The 14880-nt window shown below is 49.0% G+C and overlaps 2 protein-coding genes across 2 annotated transcripts; both read left to right on the top strand.

Moving 5' to 3' along the window:
• Window positions 1-1071: 1071 nt before the first annotated feature.
• On the top strand, window positions 1072-3739 carry ccdc43 (coiled-coil domain containing 43). The gene is made up of 6 exons (XM_068750113.1): window positions 1072-1086; window positions 1496-1726; window positions 2064-2157; window positions 2236-2371; window positions 2485-2540; window positions 2625-3739. The coding sequence occupies exons 1-6, from the start codon at window positions 1072-1074 to the stop codon at window positions 2810-2812; spliced, it is 720 nt and encodes a 239-aa protein (XP_068606214.1). The 3' UTR covers window positions 2813-3739.
• A 5085-nt stretch (window positions 3740-8824) lies between these two features.
• Window positions 8825-10453, top strand: fzd2 (frizzled class receptor 2). The gene has a single exon (XM_068749484.1). It carries the CDS (start codon window positions 8825-8827, stop codon window positions 10451-10453), a length of 1629 nt encoding a protein of 542 aa, XP_068605585.1.
• Window positions 10454-14880: the final 4427 nt, after the last annotated feature.

Here is a 14880-nt window from a genome sequence, read left to right as displayed (position 1 = left end):
CCCTTCCTTGCTCTAAGAGATTTCTGGAAGCAGGATCAAGCCAAATACTTGTCATTATTATTATATATATTAAAATAGCTGGGAGTTGTTGTCTGCTGTCCCAGTGTCAAATGAAAGAGGACAAACAAAAAGCTTACAGCGCATTTTGCTTCCTCCACAGCTCTAAAATAAAAAAAACAAATCGTCTGGTCTACATGCATGAAGCTATTTGCAAATGAGCTCCAAACTACTGTCCTTCCACAGATTTTAAGACAGCCGAATCCTCTCAGGAGAAACTAGAAAATCGGTGTCCTCCACCGCCACCTACAGGCCAGAAAGCGGAATGACACCCTCGGTCGTTCAATTCTGAACACAACAACCCCTGCGTTTCAGTCATGCTTCCATTTGCGCAGTAAAATAAAAGACAGTGGTTAAAAGTAGCTGAAATGAATAAATAACAACTTAAGCAGATTATATTTGTTCAACCTCAGAGCCAGTTGTGCTTGCAGCAACCCTCTTATAAGTTGTGAAATCTTTTCGGACTTTCAGAAATGAACATTTGTATACGTCGACATAATTATTACAGTCTGCAAAATATCATTTGACTGCCACAGCTGCCCACTGACTTCAAGAAGAGCGGCTGATTGATCTCAGAACAGCATTTCAATTAGACCAGTGCTGGCATGTCTACAAGTCACAGCATTTCTGTAAACTGTGGGACAATCAGAGATTAATTTCCAAGCAGAAATGTTGGGATTTGTGGCAGCGTCCCAGGGAACTCTCGAGGAGGTGACTTCCAAATTCCAACGCTGCTCCGATTGAAATTAATTCGACAAGCCAGGCGAGCAGCTTGAGAGTTATCACAGACTCGTTCAAATGGACAGTTGACAAGTCCTGGCCCTCAGGCTGTAACTCAACCGTGAAGGTGGAACTTAAAATCTTTAGTGCCCAGATGCTTACGCTGACTTGCTATCAAGTGTTGCTCTTCTTTTTTTTCTTTTTTTTTGCAGGTGTATGTGTAAAAATATCTTATTGCAAGGTGGTTTCTTCTTCTGGTGATGACCGCAGTCTCAAAATGATTCGAAACCCTTTATGAGACATACATTTGCAAGCTTCACTGATTTATTCTAGCAGTAGAGTCCCAAAGTTTTTTTTTTTTTTGTCTAAGGCCTAAAATTCTGCAAAGTCAAAACACTTGGAATATCTGCTTCCGTAAACTACTTAAACCATTAATGTTTGAGTTGGTTCCGACAAAAAGCTGATAAATATTACATTTTGTCAAAAATTATTATTTTTTAAAAAAACACGCACAATAAAACTTTACTTACAGGGAGCATCTTTCAGGGATGATGGGAAGCCTCCGTTCTGTTGATGGCAGACAGCTAACGCGGTACGTGAATGTAGTAAATAGCTCAAACTCCGCATTACACGATTACCTGCGTAATTAATGCACCTGTGCGTGCGTGGACGGCTCGCTCGTCGCTGGCCGGTTCATGCTGTCGTGTTTTGTTTTTAGACAGGCGATAACAAAGGACCGCCCGGGAGTCACCCGCAGGACCCCAAGGAGCCAAAGATGGCTGCGCCCGTGTCGGACGCCGGGGAGTTTGAAAGCTGGCTGAACTGCCGCCTGGACTCGCTGGGCGTGGACCGTGAGGTGTACGCGGCGTACATTTTAGGAGTCTTACAAGAAGAGGAGGCCGACGAGGAGAAGGAGGAAGGGCTTCTGGGGATCTTCTCCGCCTTTTTGGTGACTATCTGACCGGGGGCGCGTTCTGTGCGTGTGTTGCTGTCCGTCTGGTGGACGAGGCGGCACCGAGTGACGGCTCCGGTGTCACGGAGCGTCAGCGCCGATTCCCGTTTAAACCTATGAAACTTCTTCCGTTTGTTACTTCTTGTGTTGACTCGGCGCATGAAGGTTATTTAAGTTTTGTTTTTATTATTATTTATTTAAAGAACACGAAATAAGCCCTTCAAAGCCGGCGGCGCTTTCTGGGCTTGTCGAGGTTCGGGGGTTCCGGTCGGTTTATGACTTCTTAAGCGGTTCTTATTTCTTGGTTTGAATTGGACTTGTCGTTTGCGTGCAGGACGAGGACGCCGCTGAAGATGTCTGCAAACAGATCATCAAACGGTGGACGGACCACTGCGGCAGATCCGCAGCTGAACCGGACGCCGGTGACGGTAAAGGATTATGACAACAGGATCGTTTCGCATCCGGACACTCAACATCATCCTCTCGTGTTTGTGTTGTTTGTTTAGCTGAAGTCCAGGCCATCGCCAGCATGATGGAGAAACAAGCCCAGATCGTGGTGAAACACAAGGAGGTGTCCGGGGAGTCGGTGAAGAGGAAGGAGGTGCTCCTCGCTCAATACGCCAACGTGACCGATGAAGAGGAATATCCTTCAGTTTGGGGGGGGGGGGGTAGTTCCAGCAGTTTGATTTCCATTAGAAGGCATCAGATGTTTCATGTTTGTCATCTGAAGTTGTTTCCTTGACGACAAAAAGCACCGAAGCTGAAGAAGAGGAGGCGACGGGTGGAGTTTACCTGCCTGGGAATGATAGGTGTATCCTTTCCTCCGGCTGCTTACGATCGGACGCCGTTTAGAACGGGTGACGTCGCTCACGTTCTCCTTTACTCGACGTGTCAGCTCTGTTCAAGAACACCAACGTGGAGGAGGTGCTGAACAGACAGAAGCAGAAGCGGGTCCAGACTCGCGAAGACGCTCAGAAGAAGAAGGAGACGGACAAGATGCAGCGGGACAAGGACAAAGCGGCCAAACAAGAGAGGAAGGAGAAGGAGAAGAAGCGCACGCAGAAAGGCGAGCGCAAAAGATGAACGGCGGGCGCTTTCTTTTTTAGGAGATTTTGCCATCGGACAAAATGAAACAACCATCGCCTCCTCTGCAACGTTTTCGTTCCCCTCGTACAAATAATGAAATCGTTGTGATCAGATCAAACAGGACAGGGAGCCCAGTATTTGTGTGAATCCAAAATGCGGGAAGTTTGACAACAAACTTGTTTTAGTCTGCATTTTGTCAGAGAAAATAAAGGAGTGGCTCCAAAATGACCTCAAATATATTCCATGAATTAAATGTTGGGTTCATTTTTTTTGTTTTAAAAAAAACATCTGAGCGTTGAATGTTTTATTTTTAAATGTTTACAGAACGAGTAACAAGGAAAACAGAATACGTGTTTGTCAAAGTGAAAGTTACACAGAAAACTTGCTGACTCGAAAAGAACAAACATGGATATGAGAAACGATCAAACTAATCAGAGAAAGTGAAAACATCTGGAATTACATCTGGAACTGCTGCTCTTCACGCTTCACATTAAACAGTTTTTGTTACCAAGTTAACGAACAGGAAGTTGAACATTTCCAGAAACATTTTATAACTTACCACATGCGTATTAAACCGACTCAGCATCTCGTCTCAACTGCCGTAAAGGAACTATTTTAACTTTAGAGATTCCTGAATATGGTGTATTTCTTAAAGAAAATGTGATTAAAACATTTCTTTTAAAATCAATTTTTAAAAGAAATTTGGTCCAGTTCAAACTTCAGAAACTGCAGAATTCCTCACTTTTTTTTTTAGATAAAAGGATGTTAAGATCACAAGAAAATTTATTTCCACAAGGTCCAGAAGTGACTGGGAACACCTCAGACCTCATTTAACTGCATAGCGTGTTTATTTTACCATAATGATTCAATTATCGCCGGGGAATGTCCGAAATTGTAAGTTCAGTTCCGTACCAATAAATAAGTAAAACGATGAAGAATTCGCCGACTCTTCCTCATAAATAGTGGCTTTAAATACAACAGTAATGGTGCGAGACGCACATTAGTTCAGAGCTGACACTAATTGAAAGAACTGTTAAGATGCAGCAGGGCCAATCTGAAGCTCTCGCCCTGCTACGTGTGGTTATCGGACAGGTTTTAATTTAATGATGAACTCATGCTGGTTTCTAGCTAAATTACAATTTAAAAGAGAATCCTCTGATGGGGGAGGGAGACGTCTCCTCCCTGCTAGCGTGCGGGTCCTGCCTCCTGATGGGTTTCGGCAGCGTGATCTGGAGGGCGTTCCACAGGGCCGTGCGCAGCCCCCTGGTGGTCGCAGACAGGTCCTTCAGCGCGATGACCGAAAGCAGGGTCTCTAGGAAATGGGAACAAGTTAGGACCGGTCCGAGAGGGAAGAACCGCTGCTGGACGCAGCCTGAGCTACCTTTGTCCTCCGTGAAGGCTGTCCTCTGCTGCTGGTGCTTCAGCATGTTGTCCACCTCCTTCTGTCTCAACCAGCTGGCACGCAGGCAGGAGACGGCCATGCGCTGCTTGTTCAGCACCGTGTGGATGTTGATGTGGAAGGGAATGTTGTTCAGAAGCTCCATTCTGCGCAGAAGAGCTTCAACCTGCAACACACACACACACACACACACGAGAAGGGATTCTTATTGTGACATGCTTAATGTATTTTAACAACTATTTAGGGCTGTATAATATATTAATCTATAATGAAGAAACACACACAGAACTGAACAAAACAAAAAGGAGGGATTACAATAGCTCTGATTGTTTAAAGGAAAGCAGCAAATAAACCACTCAAGGCGGCCGCTGTGACCAAGTTAAACAGTAGATGGCGCCGTGGAAGCTATTTATTTCCCCCCCCCCCTCACCCTTGCTTGTTCTCTCATCTCATTCACGATGAGGTGGTCGACGACGGTGGCGTTCGGTGGAGGTTTGGGGAGGGCCGCGTCGATCGCCGTCGTGGTTCTCTTACCGGGAAACGCCCTATTAAGGACGGCCTCCATCTGCGGACGGAGAAAACACGGCTAATAAAAACACGCGCCGCCGAAATGTTAGCATGTTGCTCCTCAAATTCAGACACGCAGAAGCCCAAAGCGTGTAATAATGGGAAATTAAGAAACCCACCCAACAGTTAATCAACCCATTCCTGGACATGGTCTAATTACCATTTTGCGGTCCTTCTCCAAACACTTCCACTGATCGCTGCAGTCGTTCAGGTAAAAATAGAACTGGATGCCGGGTCTCCCTCCGTCGGGCGTGTCCGCGGCGCCGCCATGATAAGGGTTCGCTGCTCTTTGGGTCATCATGCCGCTGAACAAAGACTTTAAAGCTGCAGACTCATTGGCTGACATTGCGCCACCTACTGGTGCATCCATGCCTGGAGCGTAGCCTCCGTTGGGCGGCGTGGCCCTGCAGCTGGCGGGCATGTTGGAGTGCTTCCTGGGGTCGCCTGCTGAATACGCCTGCTGCTGTGCGTTCCCGGCGTTGATCATGCCGCTTCCTGCGTGGATGTTCCCCAAATGATCAAAGTTCTGCGGGGGAGCCTGCCTCTTATTTCTTGTGGGGAACTCTTCCACGAAGCCGGACGTATTCGTCCTGCTCCTTTCCTTCTGCGTCATAGGCTGGAACTTGCTCTGGATCTGGCCCTGCTGGACGTGATGCTTTGAATACTGGTTCGTGGTCGTCGTCACCGGGAGCGAGCCGCTTTCCCCGTGCATCCTCATCCTGTTTTGGTACTGGTTTGGGAAGCCGATCGAGCCGGGGAATGGCTTTGGCTGCTGGAAGTAGTCCGTGTTGGGAGCGCTGAACTCGGGTAGACCCGGAGGTGCCTGGTTCCTCAATCCTCCGGGTCTTCTCATCTTCGCCGTCGGGTGTTTTGGCGGATGCACGGCGGGATTCATTCGTGTTGGAACCGCAGGGCTGGCGACCTTCCATCGCTCAGCCACGAGGTCTCCGATGTCTCCCAAATCTCCCGTCTGCCTGTGGGGGTTTGAAAAGTCGCCATGCTCACGAGCCATGAACGACTGCAGCCCCCTGACCAGTTGGTTAACGCCTTCTGGCTCGTACTGCTCAGTGCCGACGGGCTCGCCGCTGCTCTGGCCGTGCTGGTATTCATCATAAGGATTAAAGCAAGGGCCGTTCTTTGCACCTTGAGGTTGGAAGACATCACCGAGATCAGGGAAATTCTTCAGAGGCCGACACCTGCGTCCATCTCGATCGGCTGGCATGCCGTCGGCTCTGCTTCGGTCAGCCTGAGACGGGAAGGCGTTTCCTGCGTTGGGCAGCTTCTGTGGACAAACTGTGTAGCTCTCCTCATCTCCGTCTGGTAAATTAAAAAGCCACCGCTGACGAGATTCACTGCTGCCAGGCATGTGATAAAAGTCTTCAGCGCGTCGATCTGCCGGCTGCCTTTGTTCTTTACTTGAATCTTTGCAATAGACATGGTTTAGAGGGAACGTATGGTTCTGCTGTGTTTTAACCTCCGATTGGAAATACTGGAGCAGCTCTTCGCTCAAGGTCTTTAGAGACCAGGCAGGATTGCTTGTGGGTAGGCTCCTAAAAGAAGAAGGTGAAAGAAAAACACGCAAAAAAAAAACTAATATTTATAAATGATCAAAAACTAAAATAGCATTGTTTAAAACATTACATATAAACCCAACAGAAAGAACACCTTAACCCTTTACATACCCCTCATTCAAGTAGCCGTCCTGTGAATCTGCTTCATCCACAATATTTGACACGAGACCCTGAAGATAGGACTCCCCATCACAAGCAGTATTATCAGGTTTCCTACAAATAAAAAAAACGGCTTTATTATACGCCATAACCTCCCACCACCCTAAATGTTTTAATCCCGTTGGTTGAGGGGTGAGCTTTAATTTTAGACCTGTTTTTAGTGCTGCTCAGGGCACAGCTGAGACCATAAGAGTCATCTTGAGCGTTGTGAGACTGGGACACGTAGGACGTTGTGTCCTGCTCCCGCAGTGAGACACCGGGGCTAGGAAAGGGTGATGCCCCACAGTTGTCTCGTCCACCTTCATTTACACTGGCCTGAAAGAGAGGGGGCAAAACTCAAAAGGTCAAAGTTCGTAAAACTCGTACGAGCACTTCTCACAGAAGGGTGCCAAAGACCTGTTGGGACATTGTTGAAGCGTCACACTATTAACCACGTTGTTAAAGGAGAATGCGAAGCCACTAATGAGTCAATTATAAGTGAATGGGTTGACAGATCATTAAGTTTAGTAACGCGTAAATCCCGCGGCACAAGACGTGGATAAAGCGACCGCAGATTGGAAATGGATGGATAAATCTAGTAAAGTTTGTTTCTCAGTGCGTTTCACGTCATGTAACTACGACTTGAATCTGTTTGGAAGGAAATTACATTTTCTCAAAATTCCTAGGCCGTTGCAATAAATGAGAAACTTTAATTGACAATGAATTCTATCCATTCCGGCTTCAGAGTTGGTATTAAACGTTTTGTCTCGGGCCGAAACGGCTCAAACAAACCCGTTTGGGCATCACGATCCTACTCTTTCCCACCAGTGTAACGTAATCTACAATGGTTCCGGTGGCGAACAGGCGTTTCCCACCATTTAAATGTCCTGAACTATTAAATCCGGGTCAACAGGTGCTTCAGAACGAGCGAAACGAGCAGGAAATCTTACCTGACGGTTGAACGGGGGGAAGAGTGAATACGCCAATGTAGACTGAAACCCGTCAAATGCCATTCTGACCTCCCGAACCTGATCCTTTACCATAACAGGCCGGGGGGGGGACACAAAAACTCATATTAGAATCACATATAAATTAGCAGCCATTTTGCCGCTTATTAAGAGAAAGCACACCAAGGAGCTAAATTAGCCGTTAACATTAGTTGCTTAAGCTAGCATGTCGGATCCAGCTCTGCGGCCAATATGGACCAAACTTTGGACAAAAGCTCAATCCCGCCCGTCAAAGTTGCGCAACTTCGCCTAAACAAACAAATAATTAAAAAACTAAACCCAAACAGTTCGTCGGGCGAGCCTACCGCAGTAATTCAAGCAGTTTCCTTCACAAAACGGGACATTATCCGAACTGCTCTAGCGCCCACCTCGACGCTGGCCTCGCGACCTGAACGCTCATTGGCTGAGCCCGGTTATTTATGATTTTTGTCCAATTAACACACGACAGAAGATCCGGGCGCATAGCAACAGGTCCATCAACCTTTCCCCACGTATTTGAAAGGACCCCCCCGAGGGTCCTTGAGAGGCTGCCAGGGGTCCGCAGGAAAATAAAGAGAATAATTGATATGATAATTAAATTAAATATCGGGTGCGTAGAATAGTTTATGTTCATGAGTCGTTAATAAAAAAAAAAAGTTTGGGAACAGATTGTCTGATTTACTTATCGATTGGATTTTGCTGTGTAATATAAATATATATGTACAGCAGTCCCATCAGAGAGAGACATGCCATACCTTCACCTCATGAAAGTCTGGTTGGGCCGCGCAGTCCAGATGTGGAGTCAAGTTTTACAACGGCAGTAAAAAAGACGACTAAAAAGTGACGTCACGTTCAAAATAAAAGCACAGACTTGAACAACAATATGCCATGGCCTCGGTGACACAGGGTATATCTTTAGTTTCGGATGAAATATATTATTTTCTCGGATGTATATTATTGGTAAAAGGGGGTGGTTTTGATGGATTGATTTATATTCATAAAAAAAATATACGGATTTTTTGATGGCATTTAGCAAAATGAATGTGATTTGTGTGTTATTCTAAACATATATTCTGTTCATATTATTTCTAAAAAAGAAAAAAAAATCGTCATTAAATAATTATTTTGAAAGCAAACCGGAAGTCATATTCCTCATCAGCTGTTCTGATTCGGGAGTCGAATTGTCGAAAGGGGAGAAAAATACGTCATCCAGCAGTGTTCGAAGCGGAATCAAGGAGAGAGAGAGCAGATTTCTGCTCCGCTCCGGATTTAACAAAGTTTCTTTCGCTCGGTAAATTCGATACGCGGAGAAACGATCCGTTGCGCGTCGCGAACTAAACTTGGGAGGATGAGTTTTTGTAAAAGTTCGCTTGTTGCGCTCCTGCTGCCTCTGTTGATACCAGCCCAGAACCAGGGCGAGAACGGAATAGTCGTCCCGGATCACGGATTCTGCCAGCCCATTTCAATCCCCCTGTGCACGGACATCGCCTACAACCAAACCATCATGCCGAACTTAGTGGGCCACTACAACCAGGAGGACGCGGGGCTCGAGGTGCACCAGTTCTACCCCCTCGTGAAGGTACAGTGCTCCCCGGAGCTGAAATTCTTCCTGTGTTCCATGTACGCGCCCGTGTGCACGGTCCTGGAGAAGGCCATCCCTCCCTGCAGGTCGATCTGCGAGCGCGCAAAGCAGGGCTGCGAGGCGCTCATGAACAAGTTCGGCTTCCAGTGGCCGGACCGCCTGCGCTGCGAGAACTTCCCCGTGCTGGGGGACGGCCAGATCTGCGTGGGGCAAAACCACTCGAGGCCGGCCACCGTGCCGACCGCCGTGGCTGCCCCGGACACCCCGCCCCCCACGCAAGGGAGGCCCTTCCAGTGCCCGGCCGTGCTCAGAGTCCCCCCCTATTTGAACTATAACTTTTTGGATGAGAAGGATTGCGCGGCTCCGTGCGAGCCGTCGCGGAGCGGCGGGAACCTGTTCTTCAGCGACAAAGAGATCCGCTTCTCCCGCGTCTGGATCCTGGTCTGGTCCGTGCTGTGCTGCGCCTCCACCTTGTTCACGGTGACCACCTACCTGGTGGACATGCAGCGCTTCCGGTACCCGGAGCGGCCCATCATCTTCCTCTCCGGCTGCTACACCATGGTCTCCGTGGCCTACATCGCCGGCTACTTCCTGGGGGACCGGGTGGTGTGCAACGACAGCTTCGGCCCGGACGGGTTCCGAACCATCGTCCAGGGCACCAAGAAGGAAGGCTGCACCATCCTCTTCATGATGCTCTACTTCTTCAGCATGGCCAGCTCCATCTGGTGGGTCATCCTGTCGCTCACCTGGTTCCTGGCGGCGGGCATGAAGTGGGGCCACGAGGCCATCGAGGCCAACTCGCAGTATTTCCACCTGGCGGCCTGGGCGGTGCCGGCGGCGAAGACCATCAGCGTCCTGGCCATCGGTCAGATCGAGGGCGACGTGCTCAGCGGCGTCTGCTTCGTCAGCCTGGGCAACGCGGACCCCCTCCGAGGCTTCGTGCTGGCGCCGCTCTTCGTCTACCTCTTCATCGGCACCTCGTTCCTGCTGGCGGGCTTCGTGTCGCTGTTCCGGATCCGCACCATCATGAAGCACGACGGCTCCAAGACGGAGAAGCTGGAGCGCCTGATGGTGCGGATCGGCGTGTTCAGCGTGCTCTACACCGTCCCGGCCACCATCGTCATCGCCTGCTTCTTCTACGAGCAGGCCTTCCGCGCCCGCTGGGAACGCAGCTGGGTCGGCCACAACTGCAGGAGCCTGGCGATCCCCTGTCCCGCCGCGCAGGGGGGCCCCCGCATGACCCCGGACTTCACCGTTTACATGATCAAGTACCTGATGACGCTGATCGTGGGGATCACCTCCGGCTTCTGGATCTGGTCCGGGAAGACTCTGCACTCCTGGCACAAGTTCTACACGAGGCTGGCGAGCGGCAAACGCGGAGAGACCACCGTGTAGATCCGACGCCGGAAGGCCTGCCGGGACTCGCGCGTGTGTGTGTGTGTGTGTGTGCACGTTACTACCTGTTTCTCACGCGACAGGTGAGTCGTTAGAGATCCTTACGTCGGCCCGATCGCCACGCACGCACCAAACTGAGGGTCGGGGGGGGTTTGACGAAAGGTCAAAGTGGATTAACAAAGAGCGAACCTGCGGCCGTCTGAACAAACAACAAGGCGCCATGTGCCCCCCCCCCCCCACCATAAACTTCATCCTGCAGCCGCCCGAAAACGCTGAGAGCAGCCGAAGAATGTGCTATTCTCGTTCACCGATGAATCTGTAAATAGTATTTGTAAAAAAAAAAACAACAACAACAACATAAAGTTCTATATTTAAAGAAGGTAAATACTTTTGCTCGCCTGCTTTACCTGTGAACTGTAAGAACGCCACATAAAAGCCACGCTGCCTTTTCTTTGGGTCGTAAACTTCTGGATTTCTGTTGGATGAGCCTCGGAGGATTTTTGTGTGTAAATCAATCACAAACCCGATTATAAAATTCCTATCATTTGCTGTTTTTTTTTTTTTTTTCTTTTAAAACATTCTCCGTCCTCCCACCTGGATTAATGTCTGGATGAAAAGTTATTCCCTTTGATTAAAGGAAGGGCCGTGCTGCAGTTTCTTCATCTGGTGCAGAATTGTGAGGAAAAAAAAAACATTAAAGGAATTCCAAATGGGAATGATCTCCTTAATCCAGACACTCCTGCTGCAGAACCCCCCCCCCCCCCCCCATTGTATTGTATTCTGGAATATGAGTCTCTTGAGTGTGAGAAGCCGTGTTGTAAAACCTTCCTCCAACATTCCCAGCAGGCGCTAAACAAAACAAGAAAAAGATCATGAGCTGCTTCCTGTTTCTCAGGTGCGAAGATGCTCGTCTGAGCAGGGAGGGGGGGGGGGGCTCTGAATCCCCCCCCAGAAGCCATGCCTGCCTGGCTGAAACCGATCCGTGTCTGCGGTGACGTCATGAAGTCGCTGGGTGTGTTGGGGGGGAAAGCTGATCCTCTTCTGCTTCAGAGCTGAGGCTCAGGGCGAGCAGGAGGCTTTGCACGCACACACCGCACAGCGGGATGCGCGTGCGTTCACGTCCTATAAAGGGGGGGGGGGCGTGAATGCGGTGCGTAATCACAGTTAGGCTGCGCTTTCTTAAAGGTTTGCGTCCTAATTACTGTTATCATCACGGAGCCTTAATATCAATGGACTCCTCTCTCGAGCTGTCTCTGGTTGTAATCATACAGGTAAGAGGGATTAAAGGGGGGGGGGGGGGGGGGGCTGGGCCCCCGCCCGGGGACAGACAGTCTCCTGTGCGCTGCGCGCTTCAAAGCGCCGCTGAAACCTGACGAGCTCCCTGTAAACAGCACCGCCCGACGCGAAGGACCGACTTCCTGCGCCTCACTCATCCTAATGGAGACGAAACGCGGTGCGGCGCGGCGCGTTTTATATAGGGTCATGTTGGAAAAAGGGGGGGTTTGGATGGAAAATGTCTTCCAGGGAAAACAAGAAAGAGAGGAGGAGGGTGGGGGTTTCAGCGAGGAGAGACGTTCCTGTGATTTTGGGAATATTTTCGGCTTCGGATCGGATCTCAGGAACTAAATGGAATCAGATGTTTCGCATTCAACCTAAGCCAGGAAGAGAAAAAAAAGAATTCTTTCCACAAAGACGTTTCTTTCTTATAGCCAAACTTGATTTGCATGACCCAGTTTTATATAGAACCTTCATCTGACTGTAAAAGATTATATCTTTCTTTCTTTTTTTTTATGCGTCTCCTGCATGCGCTGCTGAATGCAGACCCCCCCCCCCCCCCCCTGCTTGCTCGAAGGCAAGAAGGGACAAGCCAGAGGATCGAGGCCAAAGACAGGGAGAAGCCTCCTCAAACTGCTATTATCATGTTGCTCCTTCTGGGAATGCCGTGCCAGACAATGGACAAAGAGAAGATTCCGCAGCTCCAGGAGCAACCGTTGTTTAAATAAATAAAAAATGCGTACATGCGCCATGGCTCTTATTTACTGCATAAAGAATTAAACGTTTTAAACAAAGGGAATAATGATTGCGCGACTGTTTCTAATCAGGTCTTGGCTCGGACCCGAGTTGAACTCTTGCTCTGCAGGCTGAAGCCGGATTAGTTGCAGTCCGGCGTTATCAGATGTTCCAAAGCGACATCTCAGCAGGGAGTGTTGCGTGTTCTCTCTCCTCCGACCGCTGCTTCCATTTCCTCCCATCGTGTTGACAGGAGACTGTTCCATTTTGCCTTTTAGGTTCTGGTTGTGGGTTTAGAAGCCCCCCCCACCCCCCACCCAGGGCCATAAATACTGGTTCCTGACAGTCACCATGAGGAGGTGTTCTGCCTTTTTCTGCTTTTACCTTGTCTCTAAAAATCACCAACATGACGTCACCTCGGTCTCGTGAAATTCAGAGCTGTAATTTTCTCGGGAGAAACACGCGCGATCGATGCCCGTAAACTTTTGACTTGTTCAAACACCCCCCCCCCCCCCCAAAAAAAAAAACCTCTGGTCAATGCATTCAATTGCAAGACAAAGTCAATCATTCCTGACAGTGAAATATTTACTTATTTCTAATTATTATTTTATAAAACTACATTTGTGTCATGCCTTTTTAATTCTTACATCCCTTAATACCTGGGGCCACATCCCGGGCCGACCACCGGGCTGCGTGGGCGACGTTTTCCTGGGACTTCACGGCTCATACGTGCGCAGGCCTCTCGGGAGGTGACGAAAACAAAACACGGCAGAGAATCGTCGGGGTGTTTGTTTCCCTCCACCGCCTTAGAAGAGGAGGGCGGGGGCCCCGAGAGGCTCTCCAGCTGCTTAGCAGAGGGGCCAACAGCTGTGCGACAGATATTTCGGGAGCCCGCAACACGCCTGGGATAATAATGGGCTTTATTGGGAGGAGTGTGTGTGTGTGTGCGTGCACGCGTGCAACCTTTGCTGCCACTTTAATAAACTTTTAGGGATGATTGAGCGAGGATAACAGGAGGAGGAGGAGGAGGAAGGGGCGTCTCGTTATGTTTTCGCTTTCCACATGTTTGATGGAAATGATAATTGATTTGAGTTCCAGCTGAGCAAAAGTCTAAACTATCAGATGACCTCATCATGCTGGACTCCCTGAAGCAGCAGCTGGGGCACTGAGGCGTCAATCAATGGGTGGATCGATTGATGTTTCACCAGGAATTATTTTCCCAGATGTTTTACAATTTCAATAAATATGCCATCGCCCTTTTGTTGTTTTTGAAATGTTGCACCCCGATGAGTCTTCTCGCCTCCCGTGAGTCCGTTCCGAGTTGTAAAACAGCGGCTTGGCTCGGGAACAAAAAGCCTTTTCTGATCCAAACATCCCATAAATGCAAGTCAGAGACATTCAAAGTGATATTTAACTTCTTGACGTGACGAGCGGGCCGAATGAAATCTGTGTTCTCATGAAGCAATGGCCAAAAAAGCGAGTCCACAGAGCCAGACAGACACCTGTGCTTTTAATCGATGACTCAATCGCCCCCCCCCCCCCCCCCCTGCAGATGCATCGCGAGTAAAAATCATTACTTTTTGGCTGCTGGATGCAACGATCCTGTTTTCTGCGTGCCTCCAGCTGCAGGTTAAGAAAAAGGGCGTGTTAAACAGCGAGGTAGTTTTTATCCAGTCTGTGTGCTTATATTTGCTCTCCTGCGGGCCCCAGAAAGGCCTCAGGCTTCCACGATGACTCCTCTCTGGCGAGCGCTGCCCCCCCCTTAACAGCTCTTTCGAAGGAATTTACAGCCCTGGCCCCGTCCCACACCCGTCCAGGAGAGAGGGAAGGCAGGGAGGGAGGCACACTGCAGCCTTGTCCCAACAGACCTGAGCAGTGGAAATGTACAGCTTCAGGCAAGGTGGCAGCAGAGCTCCTGTGTGAGCATGTGTGTGTGTGTGTGTGTGTGCGTGTGTGTGTGTGCGTGTGTGTGTGCATGTGTGTAAATCTCAGGGAATGAGTAGCAGGGCTCCAGTTCTGTAAGTTTTCTCTGTAATTTAACTCGCGGCACAGCGTAATCGCTTCCATGTGGGCCCTGCAGCAAGAGCTGGAGATGGGAGTTGAACTCATGCACGCACGCAGACTCACTCATGCTCTCTTATGGGACAGGACTGCAAAGCTTCATCGTTCATGCGTTGAAGAACAAATCCTATGTGGTGTATGTATATGGATTTATCAACAAAAAATATACATGAGTGTTATTATTTGTGTTTATCAACTCAAAAAATTAGCCAAATCTACAACCGGCTAAAAAAAAATCTGATTATAAAACTGTCTCTAAACATGAAGGAGTCCAGTTTGCCTCACTTCTGTTCATTAGTAATCTCCTTCAGAGGTTTTGTGCGGGTTTTCCTGCGTTTTTGCGGCGCTTTGGGTGC

The sequence above is a fragment of the Brachionichthys hirsutus genome, chromosome 16 (genome assembly GCF_040956055.1).
Source record: "Brachionichthys hirsutus isolate HB-005 chromosome 16, CSIRO-AGI_Bhir_v1, whole genome shotgun sequence".
NCBI lineage: Eukaryota > Metazoa > Chordata > Actinopteri > Lophiiformes > Brachionichthyidae > Brachionichthys > Brachionichthys hirsutus.
This window is presented reverse-complemented; position numbering and strand designations above follow the sequence as displayed.